The following is a 22,211-nucleotide window of genomic DNA, read 5'->3' on the forward strand; positions in this document are numbered from 1 at the left end:
TTATGCTAAGTGAAATTAGTGAAAGACAAATATCATATGACTTAACTCGTGTGAGGACTTTAAGAGACAGAACAGATGAACACAAGGGAAGGGAAACAAAAATAATATAAAAACAGGGAGGGGGACAAAACATAAGAGACTCTTAAATATGGAGAACAAGCAGAGGGTTACAGGAGGGGTTGTGGGAGGGGGGATGGGCTAAATGGGTAAGGGGCACTAAGGATCTACTCCTGAAATCATTGTTGCACTATATGCTAACTAATTAGGATGTCAATTAAAAAAAAAAAAGTTAAAAAAAAAAAGAGTGAGTGAAGAGTGCTGGAGAAATCATCCATCCTACGAACTACTGAATGCTTACTGCTGCTTGTAGGTCACAGTGAAATCAGACTTCACTAGGGAGCTGTGCCTTGATGAGTAATGCCAGGAACCCTTTTAGCAGTGGGAATGTCTCTTTGTTTGACTCTGGAGTGTAAACGCATCTTGAGAGCTTGGAATTCTGGGGATTCCTCACATCAGTGGTTCCCACTGGACGCTGGCCAAGCTTTACAACCAGGGTGTCTTTATTCCTATTACACAAGTTCTCTGACTGAAATGCTGACTCCTTCAGATACAACCTGACCCAGTATACAGGAGCATCCTGGCCCTGTAGGGACTGATACTGATAAGATTAGACTGCATTCAAAGGAGAGCTGTTTTATAAACATCTGCTTTAAATATGCATCTTGCTTATGACTGCTTAATGCCTTGCTATGTTTTTGTTCTTTTTCAAGAACCAGTTGGTGAACCGTTCATTTCTGATGTGTTGCAGCTAGGTATTAATAGAATATGACTGTACAAGAGGCAGGGAAAGAGAGAGGGAGGGAGAGATCAACTTTTTCACAGTGACCATCCTCTTAACAATGCTCTTTGCCAAAAGTTGATGTTTCTTTTCCCAAGTTACTTTTCAATGTACATGTTCTAATCCTTGTAACACATTTCTTACCAATGACTCAAAGTGATGACATTTATGTAGAAATGTGCAATTATGCCTTATTCTACAAATACGTTTTTTTTTAAAAGAAAACCTTTACATACTTATTTCTGCCTGAAACCAATACAAATGTAAACAAAATATTACGGAGTACAGAAAAGCTTCACATTTTAGGATGAACTCGGTCACTATCCTGTTCTGTGCATTATCTTAGAACACTTAATCTACATTTAGGTTGCCTGATAGTTGGTATCTATAAGTCCTTTACAAGTAAACAAGTACCAGAGAAGTTACAGGGACTGTATCCCCTTCAGGATAGGGTACGTGGCATTTTTATCATCTAGAAGGTTGTAGTAAATACTTTTAATTTAAACGTTTTCTTAACCACTTTACCTGTACAGCAGGCTAATCTTTTAAAGTTAGTCTTCTTAAATAATCTGGAGTTCCTCTTCCCTCCTTCTCTTAAATTTCACGTTTAATCTGTCAGTCAGTCTTGTTTAATCTGTCTTCAGAACATATCCAGACTGAATACTTTTTGCCTTCTTTACTGCTATTCATTGGTGCATATCACCATGGCCTCTACCCTAGATTTTTGTTGTAAACACTCTGCCACTCAGGCTTCCTGATTTTATCCTTGACTTCTTTCAGTCATAGCAACCAGAGTAATCCTGTTAAAACGTCAGTCCAATTACAGGACACAGTATTGTATAGCAGTCATAAGCACAGACTTGAGAGCCAGATTGCCTGAGTTAAAATCCAGGTCCTGCCATTTATAGTCTGTTTGATATTGGGCAACATATTTAATTGAAACATTGGAATAACTCTGTTTTTTGGTGTTTCTGGACCCAATTCCAATGGGGTGGTTACCCCTGCCCCCACCATAACACACAAGCAATTCTCAAACACCAGCCGACACCATGTATTCTCAAGATAGCATCAGATTCCACAGGTTAAGGGCTCAGTCACCCTTAACCTCACTTCAGACACCAGTTGCAAGCCCCAGGCTGTTGCATGTACTTCTGACCAAATGGCTACAGACTGGGGGTTCCAATGAACTCCTCCTTAGGTTCTTTTAATTTGCCAGAGTGGCTCACTGAATTCAGGGAAACACTTATTGCTTATATGAGTTTCTTAGAAGACATAGTAAAGGATATGTATCAACAATCAGATGAGGAGATGCTAAGGCAAGGTATAGGGAGAGGGCACAGAGCTTCCATGCCCTCTTCAGGCCTGTCATTCTCCCTAATCTCCATGTGTTTACAACCTGTTGGCTCTTTGAACCCAGTCCTCTTGGATTTTTATGGAAGCTTCATTGCATTCTCATGATTGACTAAGTTATTGGCCACTGTGTGACTTAACCTCCAGCCCCTCTACCCTCCCCAGAGTTCAACTGACAGTTCAAACCCTCTAATCACACGGTTTGTCTCCCTGGTAACCAATCCCTACTCTGGGTGAGGTCCAAAAAGTCACCTTCATTAATAGTAAGAATCCCATTTCACTTTTATGGCTCGGAGACATTTTTAGGATGTGTAGATGAAGACTAAATATATCTGAGAAATATGTTTTAGTTGTTTGAATGACCAAATATGTATTTCTGATAGATCATTATATCACACTGTAGTACTTGGATTATACTAGTTAATAGTATCTACATGGTAGACTCTGTTATTAACAGAAGTGATTAGTAGTACTAATAATAGGAATAGTAGTAATAGTAGTGGTACCATTTAGCAACTGTTACGTCATCCTTTCACTCAAAATCCTCTAATAGCTTCCCATTGCATTTGGAGCAAAAGGCAAATCTTTACAATGACTCACTAAGCCCTACACAATCTCTTCACTCTGACTTCTGAACTCATCTCATTTTCTCTCTTGCTTAGGCTTTTTTGCCCTTTCTGGTGATTTTGGTGTCCTCTCCTCCTCCCCTGAGGACATATGAGGACTGGACCCAGCTCAGTCAGGTTCTTTGTATTTATTGTTTCCTTTTACTGGAAAGCTTTTCCTGAGGTGTCTGCATGGCTAACTCACTTCCTATGCTTCATGTTACCCTCTCAGTGAAACTTGGTTCTGCTATCCCAAACTGTAGCATATTCAAAACTCCCTATTCTCCCCCGTCCTTCTCTTTAGCCATGTAAGTTAGATGAAAATATTTTGTTTGGTTTTCATCCACCACATGTGTGTAAACTCCATGATAACAGTCTTATCTCATCTTTGAGGCCCACCTAAATTTTTTTCTTATGTGGGAATACTGCCAACTACTCTTGATCTCTTCCTTCATTGTTTAACCTCCTCACTGGGCTATAATCTATAAATAGACCTAAGTATGTATACTCATTGGCATACTTCTTCAGCATGATTACCATCCCCTGGTGCTCAGAAATTATTCCTGAGCCTTTCCCAAGGTGTACCAAATCAAAAATTCTGGGGGTGGGTTTGGAAATTTTTGTTTTAATAAGACTTTGGGTATTTCTGATGCATGCTAATGTTTGAAAACCACAGGACAAGGACATTGGCATGATGGATCTAATTGAGAGTGTCTGGATTAAGGATCCAGTCGGATCTTCAGGGCTCAGTGATGCCCAGGGGTGGAGGGAAACTAAACTGGTTATAGGAGGACCAGAGGTAGAATGTTCCAAGAATGAGAAAACAAAAACATTTCTCTGAAATGTATCAGAAACCAGGAAATGTGTCTCAAAATAAAGAATACTAAAGGGAATAGAAATCTGTCAAAGACTTTCTTGTTGAGTAGATTTTGGAAAATACATGGTTAGCAGAGAACTTGGAAGTTGAATGTTAGCATTAGGCAGATCTTGAGAATGGTAAGCCATGCAAAGATTAAGGTAGTACATATGGCCTTTTCTGGGTGGTGAGAATTTGGGGTACCAGCTCTCAGACTGGAATATTTTGACAGGAACTAAAATTAAACAAAAGGTACAAAACCAAATTCTGATCATCTGTTGAAATGATATGTCATAATAGGGATCTGACCACTGATGGAAAAAGGACAAGAAACCCAGTTATTAAGAAAGGAATACATCTCTACAAAAGAGCTTGGAATTGGAAGAACTGAGGACTGAGAATAGGTTAGTGTGAGCTCCTGGAACAAGGTTAAATGGCCTCAGGGGTGGTGTTTAGAGGGGTTGGTTATCACACAAATCATTAAGGTCAGCAGAAGGTGTCTACTGTGTGTTGTGTATCCAATTAAATATTTTACTTGAAGACAGGTGATTTATACATTATACATCTTTTTGACTCTTCATTGTCTGAATGATAATGGATTGAAATCAAAGATTTTAATATCTTGCTGTTTATGAGGGCTTCTTTTAATCATATATATGTGTTTACAATGTGATTTCAATCTCTTGGACTTTCCCCCAACTTTGAACTTGCATAAAACTGTGCTTCAATCACTGAGAATATAAGCACATACTCAGAAACACTTTTGGCTCCCTGCTAAAACTGACTTATCATACATATCATCATGGGCACAAAACTTAAAACAGTGAGTATATTTGGGATTTTATATTGTTGTACCTGAAATAAGGTAAACGTTCAATTGGGTAGGCTTTCTTTGCAGTGGTCCTTCAAGCCTTCTAAGCCCCATGTTGAGGTGCACACTTACCCACACCACACCATCCCCCCCCACCCTTGGAATTTGCTTACATCTGGGAATGTAGTACAGAGGTTCTGATGCACCATGACTGGTGTGACTGAGGCCTTACCTGGAGTATGGCTTTCTCAAGGTTGTGAGATTAATCAGACACAGGCCAGACTTACCCAACAATGACTTGTCTGAATCATCCATGTGTGTCTTTTAACATATGGCTTGGTTCAAAATTCAAGGAAGTCACTATTCAAAATTGAGAGAAGAAATAAGAAGGAAGGAAAATCAGGCACTTAGCAATAGGGAGCTGATTGGGACAGAGATAATTACACCTTAGGTGAATTTTTGTCAGTGTGGCAGATGGGAGCACATAGAGAACCTTCCCTATGGAGCTTTATATCCAATGAAAATAGTGTCAGAAAGCCAATTTTACTTAGAAAAAGCCTTTATGGAATAGTATCATCTTCCTGTTATTGTTAGTGTTTTGGGATTTGTATATTTGGAGACGTAGAAACTCCTCTTTGGTTTAAGTCTTCAGAGCAATCACATGTCACTTTCCTGTCATAGTTGAGATAGGTAATATTTTTCCTAAAGCATAATTGTCTTAATTCATCATAAGTTTCAATAATTCAGAATGGAACCTAAGGACTTTCTTGTTTGGAATGATATGAGAGAAAATCTCAGCAGGTTCAGCATTTCATTTGTTCAACATGAGCCATATGATAAAAGAAAGAAATGTGAAAAAAAATGAAACTATGAAAGTACTAAAAGAAAATAAGAAAGATTTGTTGTATAACTGTAGCAGGTAGAAGGCCTTTCTAAAACCTAGAGGACATAAGAGTTAATGGCTGATAAAAATACTGCTATATAAAAGGAAATTCTGCCTGGTAAGACTCATGCAATCAAAACAAAGTCAAAGGGTAAATGGCAAATGGGAGGAAAATGTTTGACCCAGAAGTTCGACTTTGGATTTATTCTAAAGATACAATCTTATATGTAAGAAATATTTATATATATCATTATCCATTACAGATTATTTTTTAGTACACCATTGGATTGGAAACAGTGTAAATACCTGTCAGTAGCATGGTGTTTAGTTAAATTGTGGTTTATCTCTATGATGGAATACAGTGTAGTTGGATTACATGTGAAAATACCTTACAGATATGTAGATTTTATTTATTTTATTTTATTTTAAAAAAAAATTTTTTTTCAACGTTTTTTATTTATTTTTGGGACAGAGAGAGACAGAGCATGAACGGGGGAGGGGCAGAGAGAGAGGGAGACACAGAATCGGAAACAGGCTCCAGGCTCTGAGCCATCAGCCCAGAGCCTGACGCGGGGCTTGAACTCACGAACCGCGAGATCGTGACCTGGCTGAAGTCGGACGCTCAACCGACTGCGCCACCCAGGCGCCCCCAGATATGTAGATTTTAGAAAGAGGTGCAAAAATTTTTCGAACTACAACATAGCCAGAAAACTGTTAGCAAAATGGCAATAAACACATACCTACCAATAATTACTTTAAATATCAATGAACAAAATTTTCCAATCAAAAGACATGGAGTGGGCTGAATGAGTAAAAAACAAGACCCATTTGTGTGCTGCCTATGAGAGACTCACTTTAGATGTAAAGATACACACAGACTGCAAGTGGAGCGATAGAAAAAGATACTCCTTGCAAATGGAACCCAAAGGAAAGCTGGAGTAGCTATACTTCTATCAGACAAAATGGACTTTAAAACAAAGACTGTAAGAAGAGACAAAGAAGGACATTACATAGTGTTAAAGGGCTCTCCAAGAAGAGGAAATAACATTTGTAAATATGTACCCAGCATATATAAATAAATATATAAAGCAAATACTAATGGATCTAAAGGGAGAAATAGACAGCAATAAATAATAGTGGGTGATGTTAATATCCCATTTACATCAATGGAGAGATCATCCAAACAGAAAATTAATAAGAAAACATTAACCTTAAATGACACATTAGACCAGATAGACTTAACAGATATTAGACGAGATATACTTAACAGAACATTCCACCTAAAAGGAACAGAATATGCCTTCCTGTCAACAGCACCTGGAACCTTTTCTGAGATAGATCATATGTTAGGCCACAGAACAAATCTTAATAAATTTAAGAGGATTGAAACATATCAAGCACCTTTTTTGACGGCAGTGGTATGAATCTAGAAATCAATTACATGAAGAAAACTGGAAGATTCACAAGTCTGTGGAGATTGAACAACCAAATGGACCAAAGAAGAAATCAAAAGAGAAATAAAAAAAATACCTCTAGACAAATGAAAATGGAAATGTAACATACCAAAATTTATAAGATGCAGCCAAAGCAGTTGTAAGAGAAGTTCATGGCAATAAATGCCTACCTCAAGAAATAATAAAAGCCTCAAACAACTGATTTTATACCTCAAGGAACTAGAAAAAGAAGAACAAATGAAATCTAAAGTTAGTAGAAGGAAAGAAGTAACAAAGATTAGAGCGGAAATAAATGAAATAGAGACTAAAAAGATAATAGGAAAGATCAGTCAAACTAAGAGCTGGTTCTTTGAAAAGATAAAATAGACAAACCTAGAGTCATAAAAAATAAAAGAAAAAGGTAAAAATGAGGGTTCTAATCAAATCAGAAATCAAAGTGACAACTGACCTCAGAGAAATACAAAGGATCATAAACTCTATTATGATCAATTATTTCTTAACAAATTGGACAAATGGAAAAATGAATAAATTCTTTGAAACATACAGCCTACTACCACTAGATTATGAAGAAATAGAAAATCTGAACAGACTGATTACTAGTAAGGAGACTGAATCAGGAATCAAAAACCCGGTCCAGGACCAGGCTTCACTGGTCAGTTGTACCAAACATTCAAAGAAGAATTAATATCAGTCCTCACACTTTCCCAAAGAATAGACGAGGAGAGAACTCCTCCAAACTTATTGTACGAGGCCCATCATTACCCTTATAGCAAAACCAGAGAAGGATACTACAAGAAAAGAAAATTACAGCCAATATCCCTAGCGAACATAGATGCAAATGTGAGCAGATATTAGCAAATCAAATCCAGCAATACATTAAAAGCATCATACACCACAATCAAGTGGGATTTATTCCAGGGATGAAAGAATGTTCAACATACACAAATCAATCAATGTTATATACCACATGTATAAAATGAAGTGTAATAGTCATATATCATCTCAATAGATGCTGAAAAAGCATTTGACAAAATTCAATATACATTTTATCCATATGATAAAAGCACACCACGAAGTGGGTATAGAGGGAACATGCTTCAACATAATAAAGGCTATATATGGTGAGCCTACAGCTAACATCATAGTCAGTGTAAAAAGCGGAAAGCTATTGCTCTAAGATCTGGAGTAAGACGAGGATGCCCACTCTTGCCGATTTTGTTCAATATAGTATTGGTAGTCCTAGCAAGAGAAATGAAAACACTAATTCAAAAAGGTATATATGCACCCCCATGTCCATTGTAGCATTCAAATTGGAAAGGAAGAAGTAAAACTGTTACTGTTTGCCAGTGACATGGTGTATATAGAAAACCAAGATACCATGAAAAAAACTGTTAGAACTAACAGTTCCATACTGATTCTATTGTGTTTCTATATACTAGTGAACTATGAGAAAGAGAAATTAAGAAAGCAATCCCATTTACAGTTGCATCAAAGATAATAAAATACCTAGGAATAAATTTAATTAAGGGAGTAAAAGATCTGTATATTGAAAACTGTAAGACATTAATGAAGATTAAAGAAGACACAGATAAATGGAAAGATATTCTGTGCTCATGCATTGGAAGAATTAATATTGTTAAAATGTTCATACTACCCAAAGCAATCTACAAATTCAGTGCAATCCTATCAAAATTCCAGTGGCATTTTTCACAGAAATAGAACAAACAATCCTAGAATTTGTATGGAACCATAAAAGACCCTGAATAGCCAAAGCAAACTTGAGATAGAAGAAGGCTGGAGGTATCATGTTCCATAATTTCAAATTATAAAGCTGTAGTCATTAAAATAGTATGATCCTGGCATAAACACAGATGCATAGATCGGTGGAACAGAATAGAGACCCCAGAAATAAACCTGTATACTTATGGTCAATTAATTTAACATAAAGGAGCCGAGAATATACAGTGAGGAAAGGACAGTCTCTTCAATCAATTGTTGTGGGAAAACTGGACATCCACATGCAAAAGAACGAAACTGGACCACCATCTTATACCATGGGTTACCATAGTTGACTCAAAATGGATTAAAGTCTTGAAAGTAAGGCTTGAACTATAGAACTCCTAGAGGAAAACATAGGTGGTAAGCTCCTGACGTAGTTCTTGGCAATTATTTTTTGAATCTGACACCAAAAGTAAAAGCATCAAAAGCAAAAATAAAATAAACAAAAGCAAAAAGAAAAGCATCAAAAACAACATGTTTTACTACATCAAATTTAAAAGCTTCTTTATAGCAAAGGAAACAACCAACAAAATGAAAAGGCAACATACTAAATATATATAAACCAAACTCATAGATGTAGACAAATTGGTGGTTGCCAGAGGTCAGAGATGGAGGGGTAGGAGAAATGGGTGAAGTTTTCTTTGCTTTTAAAAAAAATTTTAAATAAATTGAATAATAAAAAATTTAAACTATGCAAAATTAAAGTGTAGAATATAAAGTATTTGCTAACATATACATTGACATTTAAAAAAATTTTTTAACGTTTATTCATTTTTTGAGAGACAGAATTGAGCAGGGGAGGGGCAGAGGGAGAGGGAGGAGACACAGAATCTGAAGCAGGCTCCAGGCTCTGAGCTGTCAGCACAGAGCCTGACGCAGGGCTCGAACTCATGAACTGTGAGATCATGACCTGAACCGAAGTTGGACACCCTACTGACTGAGCCACCCAGGCACCCCTACACTGACGTCTTTTGAAGCATCCATAAGAACAACATTATTGATATCTCCTGAGGGAAAGTTACGTAGAGGTCTGGGAGAAAGGTCTGGGAAGGCATATCACTTCCTACTTTATCACCTAGTCCAAAAAATTAAATTACTAATTTGAGTGGCTGGGGAGGGAAAAATCAGTCACGTGTATATGTTTTAAAACTCTAACTTGACACAGTGAATGCTAGAATGTTTTTTATGTTTTCTCGGACATGGTTTCCAAAAACTAGGACATTTCTCTTATGTAAAGATGAAAGTTTATGACAGTTTACAACACAAATTAAACAACGAGGCTCTTTTTTTTTTGAGTCTTCTTCCATAGAAGAAAATATCCATAGTTGTAGAAATCAATTCATCTACACTTAATTTTATGTTCCCCAAGGTCTAAATATACTGATTCAACTTTTTAGTAACCTCTTACATGGCAAGTTCAATTTGTTGAACGATGTGGAGAAGTAGTGTGTTGTTGGGGGAGGAATACATGCTGTAAAACTTTCCAGACAGTGTGAGAATGGGCTGCTGCTCGGATTAATTGTACTCATTTTGTGCAAGATGGATACGATGGAAAATACCCTCTTTTAAAAAATGTATTTATAATGTGTTCATGGCAGTGTAGAGTAGAAGAAGCAAATGTTTATGCTTGAAGATGTTGAATAAAGTTAAGACTTTCCATTTCAGGCACTCCACACTTTATCAGGGTTGCTTTTAATTTTGCATGCCAGTTATTTTTATTCCTTTAGGTTAGGCAGACTTCAGCAAGATTCTTTTTCCATTTTGGAGGAGAAAAGATATTTTGATTCAGGCACTTCCTCCTTACAACTTTCTCTTAGCACAGGGCTTGCTTAGCTGCAAGTCCATCTCAAGTTGGTCTCTGCCCTAGGGTACGTCTTCTTTTCATTTGTAGGTGAATTAGCAGAAATATATCCTCTCAGCCTCTGCTGTTTTGTACTGGTTGTTAACTTTACTATTGATTTCTTTGCTTATAAGTCTGGAAATATTTTTAGTGCCTATGTAAGATATGGAATAAACAGCAATAAATCAAATTTGTTTGAACAAACTACATAACCTTGGGACCAGATTTCTGGCAGGCAATTTATAGTCTCTGTTAAAGCATTTGGCTAGCAGATGGGTTATCCCATCCTACTCAAAGGAGGTTTTTAATTATTGGTACATCTTTCTATTTTGGAGGTTGCTGTAACCTTTGAACCCTTGGGATTCTACAGATTAAAATCTGTTCTGTCTGTAAAGTGGGCAGTACCTTTTCCCTTTGACATTAAAATTATATCCAGGGTGTAAATTTCATATTTTGAATGGATCAAGTGTGTCCTCCAAGTCATAAATCCTGGCAAGTGGACTTACACTCCTTGTATTAATGTTTGTAAAGATAGGAAACACTGTTTTTTCCAGGACAGTCGATTCATTCTGGATGCTCTTAATCATACTTCATATTTGCTATGGTGTGAATATTTGTGTCCCATTCCCTCCCCCATATTCATATGTGGAAGACTTAGCTCCCAAAGGTGATGGTATTAGAAGGTGGGGCCTTTGGGAAGTGGTTAAGTCACGAGGGTAGAGACCTCATGAATATGGTTAATGCTCTAATAAGAGAGGCTCCAAAAAGACCCCCGCTCCTTTCACCAAGGCAGGACACAGGAGAAGGTGCTGGCTGTGAACCAAGAGGAGAGCCCTCACCACAGTATGGCCATGCTCGTGGGGTAATCTTGGATTTTAGCCTCCAGAACTGTGAGAAATAAATTTCTGTTGTTTATAGGATACCAGGTCCATCGTATTTTGTTATAGCAGCCTGAATGGGCTAAAACAATATTGATATAAAATCTGCCTTCTCTCCATTAATTCTTCCCCATCCAGTTATCTTCTTTAAGATAGAAGAAATCTTTTTTTTTCTCCTCGAATGTGATAAGATAATGGAGGTGTTGAATCTTTTTTTCAGCTAGAAAAATTCTCAATCCCTCAACTATTCAAGTCTGAAATAATTGCCAGACCTCTAACTATGCTGGTCAAACTCCATGTTTGTCAAAATTTTCCTCAATGTACCATGCCAAACATCTCGTAATTTTCTGTGCGTGGGCTTCACTGAGGACAGTGGCTTGTCCTTTTAGGTGCCTGAGGCCTCTGGAGGTCTTAATATGGTCCTGCTTCACTTGATGTCTTGTGTTGATTGACCTTCTGGTTCTAGAAGAGTTTATCCTTAACTTACTGCCTTCCTACTGTTTGACTCCTTGTGCCATCTCGTCTTTTTATACATAACTGTCAATATTCACCTTCTCTAATCCCACTGCACATACTGTTAGGGTGACCACATTGTCCTGGTTGGCTCAGGACTTTCCAGGTTATACAACTGAAATCCCTGTGTTCTGGAAACCACCTTAGTCCCGGGCAGACTGGAGTGGTTGGTCACCCTACATGCCACCCTTTCTCCCACTACCTCATGGCGTATCTCCTGATTTTCTGTATATCTGTGCATGGTCCAGAGTGGTCTGTGGAAGCTCAGGGATTCATTTGAATGCTGATGTGTAAAGCTGTTCCCTATGCAGCATTAGTGGTTGGAGGTTTTTGTTTGTTTGTTTGTTTTTTCTTTTCTTTTTTAGTATTCTCATTTCTCCTCCATTTCCTATGAAAACCTAATGGAATCCTTTGATGTCTCTTTGACACATCCTATTTATTTAGGTTTTTTCTTTGTTGAAATTTTGGCATTAATTGTTCTTGAAGAATCTTTGTTTTGTTTTGTTTTGTTTTGTTTTTTCAACAGTTCCACAAAATAAAATTCGTTTCCTTGCTACCTACATACCTTGGCTTTGGTTTAATTGTCATAGTGTTTGGGTGACCCCGTACTTAAGAAAGCAACAAAATTGTTCAGTAAGACGTAGGAAAACCATGTTTTTAGTAATTGGGAATCTTGAGTTCCAGTCCTAGATTGGTTACCACCTAGCTGAACTGCAGGACCCTGGGCAAGCCTTGTTTTCTCTTGAGGTCTTGGTTCCCTCCTCTGTAAAGGAATTGGACTTTGCTAGCTTGTTCATGAGATCACAATTTACATCACAATAAAATAACTGTCGGTGGAGGAGCAGACTGTGATTGCTTTATGTACCAAATACTTCTCTGGAGTGTGTTTGGGGTCTTTTCTATATCTCTCTAGCCTGGCCTCTGAAGCCTGAATCTAATATCTATCCCTTTATCAGACACATAACCAATTAGGCTCATAATGTCTCTTTCAGATGAAGAGTTGTTGCCTATAGCTAGAAGCATATTGGGTCTGGCATCCTCAAGGCCATCTGTCCCCAGAATCAACCATTCATTAGGAGGACTCCTAGAATTCAGAATATAAGTCAAACTCGTGGCTGTGATTTATTAAGGTAAAAGAATATTAAGCAAAATCAGCAGAGGAAAAGGCACATGGGTCAATCCAGGAAAACCAGATACAGCTTCCAACAGTCCTTTCCCAGTGGAGTCACACAAAATTTGCTTAATTCCCGCAGCAACTAGCTGTGACAACACATGTGAAATGTTATTTATTAAGAAAGCTCATTAGGGACTCACTGCCCAAGGTTTTTAATGGAGACTGTTCATACAGGCAAGTGCTATATCAAAATTCCAAACTTCTAGAAAGAAAGCAGGTGTTCAGCATAAATACATTGTTAGTGCAATTTAGGCACAGTGAACCATTCTTACTGGGAATGGTAGGAACTTCCCCAAATTCAGTTTTCCAGATGGCAGCCAAGGACCAACCTGCAAGCAGGTCTAAGGATAGAAGTTTCAGGCTTGCCAAGTTATCTCGTTTCTACACATGTAATAAAACTCAAAGTTTGCTTCTAGCCTCTTGACTTCTCTCTAGCAAGTAAGTCCACATGAAACGTTGGAAAGAAATGGACTTTGAGGAATAACGAAAGTTCTACTCCTGGCTTTACTAGTAACTTGTTGGGTGACTTCACTGAAGTTGTTTAACTTTATTTATTTGTTAAAGTTTATTTATTTTTGAGAGTGAGAGAGAGAGAGAGAGCAAGCAAGTTGGGGAGGGGCAGAGAGAGAGGGGGAAAAGAGGATCCCAAGCAGGCTCTGTGCTGTCAGCACAGAGCCTGATACAGGGCTCGAACTCAACGAACTGTGTGATCATGGGCTGAGCCAAAGTCAGATGCTTAACCGACTGAGCCACCCAGGCACCCCAAATTGTTTAACTTACTTAAAACTTTCTTTACTTTTGACTTGGAGATAATAGAGCTAACAATCTAGGGTTTTGTTGAAAACAGATTGCTTTATACACACATCTACATGAAGCGTAGTATTACTTATCCCTGAATCTATTCATCCAACGAATGTGTATTAAGAACCTACTAGGTGCTGAACACTAATAGACCCTGGAGTGTAGTGTTCAGAAAAAGACATCTTGTTAGACATTTAGAGTCAAACAGGAGGGAGAGACTTTAATCTCAAATAATAATCATGAGTGTTAATGTACAATTTGTGCTAAGTTCTCTGAAAGAGAGGTAGACAGTGCAGTGGTCAGGGATGGTCTCCCTAAGGAAATAGCCTATGTGTAAGAACCTCAGATTTCAATAGGCAGTGACTCCATCAAGAGGTCAAGAGGGGAATTAGATAATGACGTAGCATACGCTCTTCTCTTTGGGTGAGAAGGAGCGAGCATTGTTGGAGAACCAAAAAAGTCCTGGGCAGTTGGAGCAGAGAGAACAAAGGAGGGGAGAGGTAATGAATGATATTGGAGAGGGCCACAGTCAAGGACTACATTGAAGAGATAGAGCTTGGACACCATCCTAAGAGGAATGGAAAGCCACTTAAGGGTGTTTAGCAGTGGAATGACATGACTGGATATCTAGGTGTTTTGAAAAGTTCACTCTGGCTGCTTTGTGGAGATACGACTAGAGTGGGTTAAGTGGGTTTAGGAGGCTGTTGTAGAAGCCTGGGCTAGTGATGACCGTAATTTGAGTTAGTATTATAGCTTGCTTGGAGATGGAGAGACATGTAAACATTTGAGAGGGCATATCTGCATTTTCTTGTTAAAATATTTGAATGAATACTTTTAAGCAGACTGTTTTTATATAGGTTGGGTATGTGTGCTTCAGTCATTACTAGCATCATAAAATCTAGAGTTGGAAGAGATATCAGATTCGTGAGTGTATAACTCTAGTAGAGAAAGAGATGGAGTTATAATCTGCCGAGATTTCACTAATATAGCCCACCTTATCTATGCATCTATTGAGTAGGAATAAGAAGATAATATATATGTAGATATATGTAGACCTTACAGTATGTCAGCCAGTTTGCATATATTAACTAATTTAATTATCACAGCAAACCTGTCAGGCAGGAGCTATTCTTACACACATATTATAGATGAGATACAGATGAGACACACATAGGTGGCCAACTTCTAACAAATAAATGGTAGAGTTGGGATTTGAACCCAGGTATTTGTTTTCAGATTCATATGGCCAACTACGGTGGCAAAGTATGACTCTTAGGCCAAATTTGGCCCATTGTTTTTGTAAAGGCAGCCAGAAAACACATGCATATATGTATGTTATATGTGTTATATATATATGTATATTTATATATAAATAAAGCATTTAAAAAGTATTTTAAAAAAAGAAAAAATCATGACAGAGATTATATGTGGTCCACAAAGCCTAAAATATTTACAATTTGGCCTTTTACAGTGAAAAAGTTTGCTGGCCCCTGCACTATGCTAACCATTACTAAGAAGATACCTTCCTTTAGTAGATCAGTGAGAGTCACTGATCTTTATAGACGAAGGACATATCTGGTCATAAAATGAGTTAGTTGCAGAGTGAAAACAGTATACTCATAGATCCTGTTGTAGAATTATTTTTCTTGATATTTTCCAATTTAAAATTAAGGACTGGTATGACTGTGTAGTTTCTTGGAAAGATAGGAGAGTTATCCTTCAGTATTGGGATCAAAAGCAGCTGGGCTGGTGCTGAGTTACTTAATGTGATGTCTGTCATTAAGATAATGAATTTCGGATGAATTTTATGTGCTGCTTTAGAATTTGGAAACAGGATATATTAACAAAACACTTTCTATTTTAAACTCATGCTTTGTCTTTGAAAACAAAAATTGCACTAAATATTGATATATTCTGCTCTTTATAAATAACTATTTGGAGAAAAAAATAGCCCTTTTTTTAAAAAACTTTTTTTTAATGTTTATTTATTTTTGAGAGAGACAGAGACAGAATGTGAGTGGGTTGGGGCAGAGAGACAGGGAGGCACAGAATCTGAAGCAGGCTCCAGGCTCCGAGCTGTCAGCACAGAGCCCGACGCGGGGCCTGAACTCATGAGCCGTGAGATCATGACCTGAGCCGAAGTCGGACGCTCAACCAACTGAGCCACCCAGGTGCCCCAAAAGATGGCTCTTTAACAGTGCATTCCCACAGCCCCCAGAAGTGTATTAATAAGAGAGAATATAGCATGTTTTGGCATTTTTAAATAAGTTGACAACTTGATTTTTGGAGAATTTCTGATATTCACCTGAATTTTTATAGAGTGCTATATATTTAAACACTTCAGTATTTATTAAATCTTACTATAATGATAGGCATTTGGGGGATTGTAGAGATGAGGACAGAAGTTTTTGTTTTTTGCCATGATGTGATTTTCACTGATAAATGGTTGTTCTAATCTACCGCACTCTATAGGTGTGTTACATGTTTCTTGCCCATGCAAACTGTATTAATCTATTTTGTAATAGGATCAGACAGTGGCAACAGAGGTTCCATTTGGTCACAGTTGAGGTTCCATTTGTCTTTTCTTTGACACCATTGTAGATTGATTTTGGTAATTGTTGATGGATGCCTTTTATTCAAGCTCATTTCCTTGCTCAATCATCTTATATTATCGTTTTGGTTGTGGTGGGTGGATTGAGTAATGTACTCACGATAGTTGCTTAAATTACAATATGGTTTAGTTAGAATTTCTGCTATTTCATCCTTCCTCTTACTTAGATGATTTAGACCGGTAAAAGTTTTCTATTGCCTATTTTTCTATAATTTTTTTGATTGGAAAATGAGGAATTGTAGATGAAGTTGAACTCTCTTTTAATTGTAGGAGTTTCCAAACATACACAAAAAGAATCCATTTTTAATAGTCATTACATATGGCCAGTCTTGTTTAACCTTTATCCTCCTCCTCCATTGCCTCCCATCAACCTCAGATAATTTTAAAACAAATTGTAAATACTGTATATTATTTCATTGGGTAAATACTTAAGTATGTGTCTCTAAATTATAAGGACTCTAAAAAAGTCAATGCCATTAACATGATAAAAAATTAACTAATTTCTAATGTCAACAAATATCCAATTCATGTTCAGATTTTCCTAATTTTCTCAGAAATACTTTTCTGCAGTTAGTTTTTTAAGTCAGGACCCAAATAAAGTTCATGGTTTACATGTGGTTGAATTGTCTCTTAATTCTGTTAATATACTGTATCCGTTTCCCTTCCATTTTTTTCCCTTTTGTCACTGATTCTATAGGTTAATTGTGAAATCTAAGTATATATCAAATTTAGGTTAAAGTTTTTGACAAGAAAATTTCATAAATGGTGAAAAAGTTAGACTTTTGAACTGATAAGAAATAAATCTTATTTATAATAAATATATTTATTATATATTATATTTTATATATTATATTAATATATTATAGAGTATATTTACAATATTAATATTTATTATATTTATTATATACTATATTTTTATAATATAAAATTATATATTAATATATTAATATATAATAAATATACTAATATATTTATTATATATATTATTATAAATAAGACTTGTTTCTTATCACAGTAATGATACTGAATAGCAGATAAAAGGAAACAGAAATTTATATGTAATGCTATTAATCATACATTTTTTTAAAAACAAAGTTACTAATTCACTATTTGTTTTTTTTGTAATTAGCAACAATAATGAAACAATAGGAGTCCTTATTTGGCATAAGATTGCCAGACATAGACTACCCATTTTTAACTTTGCCTTCTGAGTCATTGGATTAGTGTAACGTTTCTGTCTACTCAGTGGTCTGGCCAACATTACTTTAACTATTAAGGATGATGAAATCCTTGCTGCTAATTTTATACTGAAAATGGTAAGCGTAAAAATCCATCTAACCAAAATGTAAACTCGTAGATAATTCTTATGACTTATGTATAGAAGGTTAAGATAAGAAAGTTATCTTTAAATACAGTAATTTTATTACAGAAAAAAGAGACTTTAAAGTATGCTCTTTTATAAAATCTGGTAGTCTCCATTTTAAAATTTATTGTGAATGGTAACATGTCATATTTTCTTAATCAGTTAAGCCCTGCTTGAAACTTTAAAATTAAATTTTGTTTCTTAAAAAATAACAGCTAATTTGGTATAAATTTTGTTTCTTAAAAAATACAGTTTATTGGGTACCCAGATGGTTCAGTCGGTTAGGTGTCTGTCTCTTGATTTGGCTCAGGTCATGATTTAATGGTTTGTGAGTTCGAACTCTACATCAGGCTCACTGCTGTTAGCATGGAGCCCACTTCAGATTCTCCATCTTCCTCTCTCTGTGCTCTTCACCTGCTCGTGTGCGTGCAAGTGTGTGTGTTTGTGTGTGTGTGCGCTTGCATGCGCGCACTCTCTCTAAAAAAAAAAAAAAAAGACAACTTGGTCCTTAAAAAAAAATAATTACAAAAGTGCTCTTAAAATATATTTACTTGCTGCCGTCAACTTTATGAAAATAACTTATTTTTCCTTGAATGTTTATTTCTCATAGTGGTGAAAATTATGTGAGAAATACCTTTTTCCAGAAAAAAATCTAAGGACATTGATATTTATCTTTATGGAAACGTTTTCCTTTCTTTAGTTGACTAGTGAATGTTTGAATTTATTATTTCTTCATGTGTATTGCACCTATTTATATTTTATTATTTTAATTATTTTTAAAATTTGATGCAAAATTACTTTGATTTACATGAAATTATTTCTAATTGAATTCTGTAATGCATTAGTGCTATTTCCAATAATTGCCTATTGCCTAGCAGACATTTAATACCTTGTGAGTTTTGTGTTATTGGTAACAACATGCAGGTGACAAACGGTACAGCTCAATGCATTGAATGTTATAAAGATGTTGACTTTTGTTTTTTTAGTCCGTGAGTCCTCCTGTGTCCTCAGGTTAAAAGAAATGTTCCAGCACTTTTGATATTTGCTAATATACTTTGTTCTTTTATACATTTTTCTGCATGCCTTTTCCTGATAAGCATTCTCCTTAATAGCTTTTATGGATGTTTTGAATGATTGCTTAAGTCTGCCTCCTCCTACTGACAAATGGTTTTATGTTGGACTGAAAATAATTGTCCATTATAGAATGGTGACTAAAAGCTGTGTATTTACTAGGGCAGCCCTGATTTTGGTTCCTTTATTTGCTAAATAAACAACAAAGCAGTGAAGATGATGTATATGTTGTTGTGGCTACTAAGACTTTTCATTACGAAAATGAATAGGAGGTAGGCGGGTAGGTTTAATGACTCTAATCACTGTAGTGGGTTGTAAAGTGGGAGCATTTAACCTCTTGCAAAACCATCTTATGTTAGTCCCTTCTGTCTTTACAGATAAATTATTAGTCATAACTGTAGCAACAAAAGAAAGTGATGGATTCCATCGATTTATGCAGTCAGCCAAATACTTCAATTATACTGTGAAGGTACAGTATATCTTTTAATTCGCAGACATGTTAGAATATGTGACTAAAGTACATTTTTCATAAAAATACCAACGATCCTATTGCTACAATCTGCAGTCTACACAAGGAAGTTGAAATTTGGTTACATAATTACTGAGTTTGTGTATATAATTGATTGTTTTAAGGATACATTTTGGCCTTATTAATACTCTGCCACTTAGACAATGATTTCTTCATATTTGCTAATGCTTTATATAAACATGTTCTATGAGACAACAGAAAAATGTTTATATATATTTATGTTTCTTTTGAGGGGCCATGTACAAGCATAGCATAGCAGATTTGACAGTTTTTTTCATTACTAAGAAGAATTTTTTTTCTATACTGGGTATGTCTATCATAGTATGTTTCTTTGTTTACAGAGAAGGGGAAACATGGCTGTGAAGGGGATACCTTTTCTGTTTCATTATTGAGAGTTGCTTTTCTTGTTTGTTTTAGAGGAATTTGAGAACATTAAAAGTATAAAAGGTTTTTTTTTTTTTTTAGAAGACTGATCTCCAGGGGAATATCTCATTGATAAATGATCAGAGGAAACCTGGGGAATTTAGTAGAACTAGTAAACTGAGCTGTGAAAGGCCTGCCTTTTTTATTTACTTATTTATTTTTTTATAGAAATGAGGATCTGTCAGCCAGGTCTTTTCCACAAATAAGAGGCGGATGGGGAGGTATCCCAGGTAGGAAAACAAACCAACCAACAAACTGAAGACATTTACAAAAAACCAAAAACTAAAAAGCAAAACACACACAAAGAAACAAAAGGCCAACCAAAGAAACAAAAAACAACTTTAACAAAAAAGAAGAAGGAAAGATTGTTTCGCCTAGGGAAAATTGAGCTATTCTAGTATGTAATGTAGAAGGAAGGTAGTATTCACTTACATAACCCCTAGGAGACTAGGTACGGATGATAATATAAAACAGCTAGTAAAGAGGCTAAACTCTGCTGGAAAAGAGATCTAGTGTTAACAACCACATATTTATTACAGGATAAATGAGAAGTCTGTTAGACGTTTGTTAGGATAGAGGAGAAATATAGTAGTATGTACTGATGGGAGGCATTATGGAAGTAACAGAGAAATCAGGGTAAAATTATGCCGAATAATACTGAAATACAATGAGGAGGGATCATTAGAGTTCGTACTGGGGAGAGTGTGGGATGTTCCTTATGTGTGAGGCACTGTTTGGAACTTTATATGTGGTATGCTGTTGAAACCATGTATGTTAGATATTACTTGGTTTATGGGTGAGGAAAACTTGCCCCAGGGTATATGGCTGTGAAATGTTAAATCTTGGACCCCAGCCCATTTGAGTGATTCTTGCTGTTTTCCCATTATGAAATGCAGTAGTTCTCAAAGCGTGGACCCCAGACTACCAACATCAGCATCGTCTAGGAAATTGTTAGAAAGGAGATACTCAGGCCCGACCTCAGATCTACTGAATCACAAACTCTGCAGTCTGTGTTTTAACAGGCCCTCTACATGATTCTGATGCACACTGAAGTTTGACATACTGATAGAGTGGAAAGAAAATAGAAAATAGAGCTTAGCATAGTGCACTGCACAGAGTAGGCTCTTGGATATGGCTGGGCCTGGTATCAGTGCAGTATTGGAGAAGCCCAGAGGGTTTTGGAATGGAAGTGTAGCAAATCATGGGCCATAGAAGGCCAGCTTTTAGGGTAAAAACTAATAGTTCTACCAGACCAGTAATTCTCCTAGACTAGCCCCAGTATGAATCCAGATACATGTCAGTTTTGAGTTTTCTTGTTAGCATTTATCCCCAACCTGCAGTAGATTAGTGAGTGCAGTGATGAAGTGATAACTAGAAATCGGAGGCTGGGAGCCCCATGGACTTTGCCAGCAGAGTTTATATTTGGTTCAATGTTTAGCAAAGTTGGAGCTAATGTTTATTTTCTAACAAGCAACAAAACTGAAAGGCAGCCTACTGAACGGGAGAATATATTTGCAAATGATATATCTGATAAAGGGTTAGTGTCTCAAATATATAAAGAACTGATACAGCTCAACACCCAAAAAACAAATAATGCAATTAAAAAATTGGCAGAAGTCACGAACAGACATTTCTCCAAATGAGACATACCGACGACCAACAGACATATGAAAAGATGTTCAATATCACTAATCATCAAAGAAATGCAGCTCAAAACCACAATGAAATACCACCTCACACCTGTCAGAATGGCTAAAATCAAAAACATTAAGTGTTGGGGATGATGTGGAGAAAAAGGAATCCTCCTGCATGGTAAACTGTAATGTAAACTTGGAATGCAAACTGGTATAGCCACTGTGAGAAATGCAGTGAAGGTTCCTCAAAAAATTAAAAATAGAACTACCTTATGACCCAGTAAATACACTACTACTGGGCGCTTACCCCCAAAATACAAAAACACTAATTCAAAGAGATACATGTACTTCTGTGTTTATAGAAGCATTATTTACAGTAGCCAAACTGTAACAGTAGCCAAACAGCCCAGTATCCATTGATAGATAAATGGATAAAGAAGGTGTGGTAATTATATATAATGGAATATTATTCATCCACAAAAAAGAATTAAATCTTGCCATTTGCAGCAACATAGAGCTAGAGAATATAATGCTAAGAGGAATAAGTTAGTCAGAGAAAGACAAATACCATATGATCTCACTCGTATGTAGAATTTAAAAAACAAAACAAATAAACAAAGGAAAAATAAAAATGAGAGAAAGACAAACCAAGAAATAGACTCTTAAGTATAGAGAACAAACTGATGGTTACCAGAGGGGAGGTGAGTGAGGGGTGGGGGAAATAGGGGATAGAGATTAAAGTGTACCCTTATCATGGGGAAAATAAATAAAATAGTACATAAACAAATTAAGAAATAA

The 22,211-nt window shown here is 36.4% G+C and overlaps 1 protein-coding gene across 2 annotated transcripts in view; it reads left to right on the forward strand.

The window, feature by feature from the left end:
* PLOD2 (procollagen-lysine,2-oxoglutarate 5-dioxygenase 2) overlaps positions 1–22,211 on the forward strand; it is a 101,484-nt gene that overhangs the window by 23,360 nt on the left and 55,913 nt on the right. For both annotated transcript variants that reach the window (XM_043595204.1, XM_043595205.1), the window contains exon 2: positions 19,205–19,296. In XM_043595204.1, coding sequence (XP_043451139.1) covers positions 19,205–19,296 — 92 coding nt within the window. The remainder of the gene's footprint in view (positions 1–19,204; positions 19,297–22,211) is intronic.

This window comes from Prionailurus bengalensis, chromosome C2, assembly GCF_016509475.1.
Source record: "Prionailurus bengalensis isolate Pbe53 chromosome C2, Fcat_Pben_1.1_paternal_pri, whole genome shotgun sequence".
Taxonomy (NCBI): domain Eukaryota; kingdom Metazoa; phylum Chordata; class Mammalia; order Carnivora; family Felidae; genus Prionailurus; species Prionailurus bengalensis.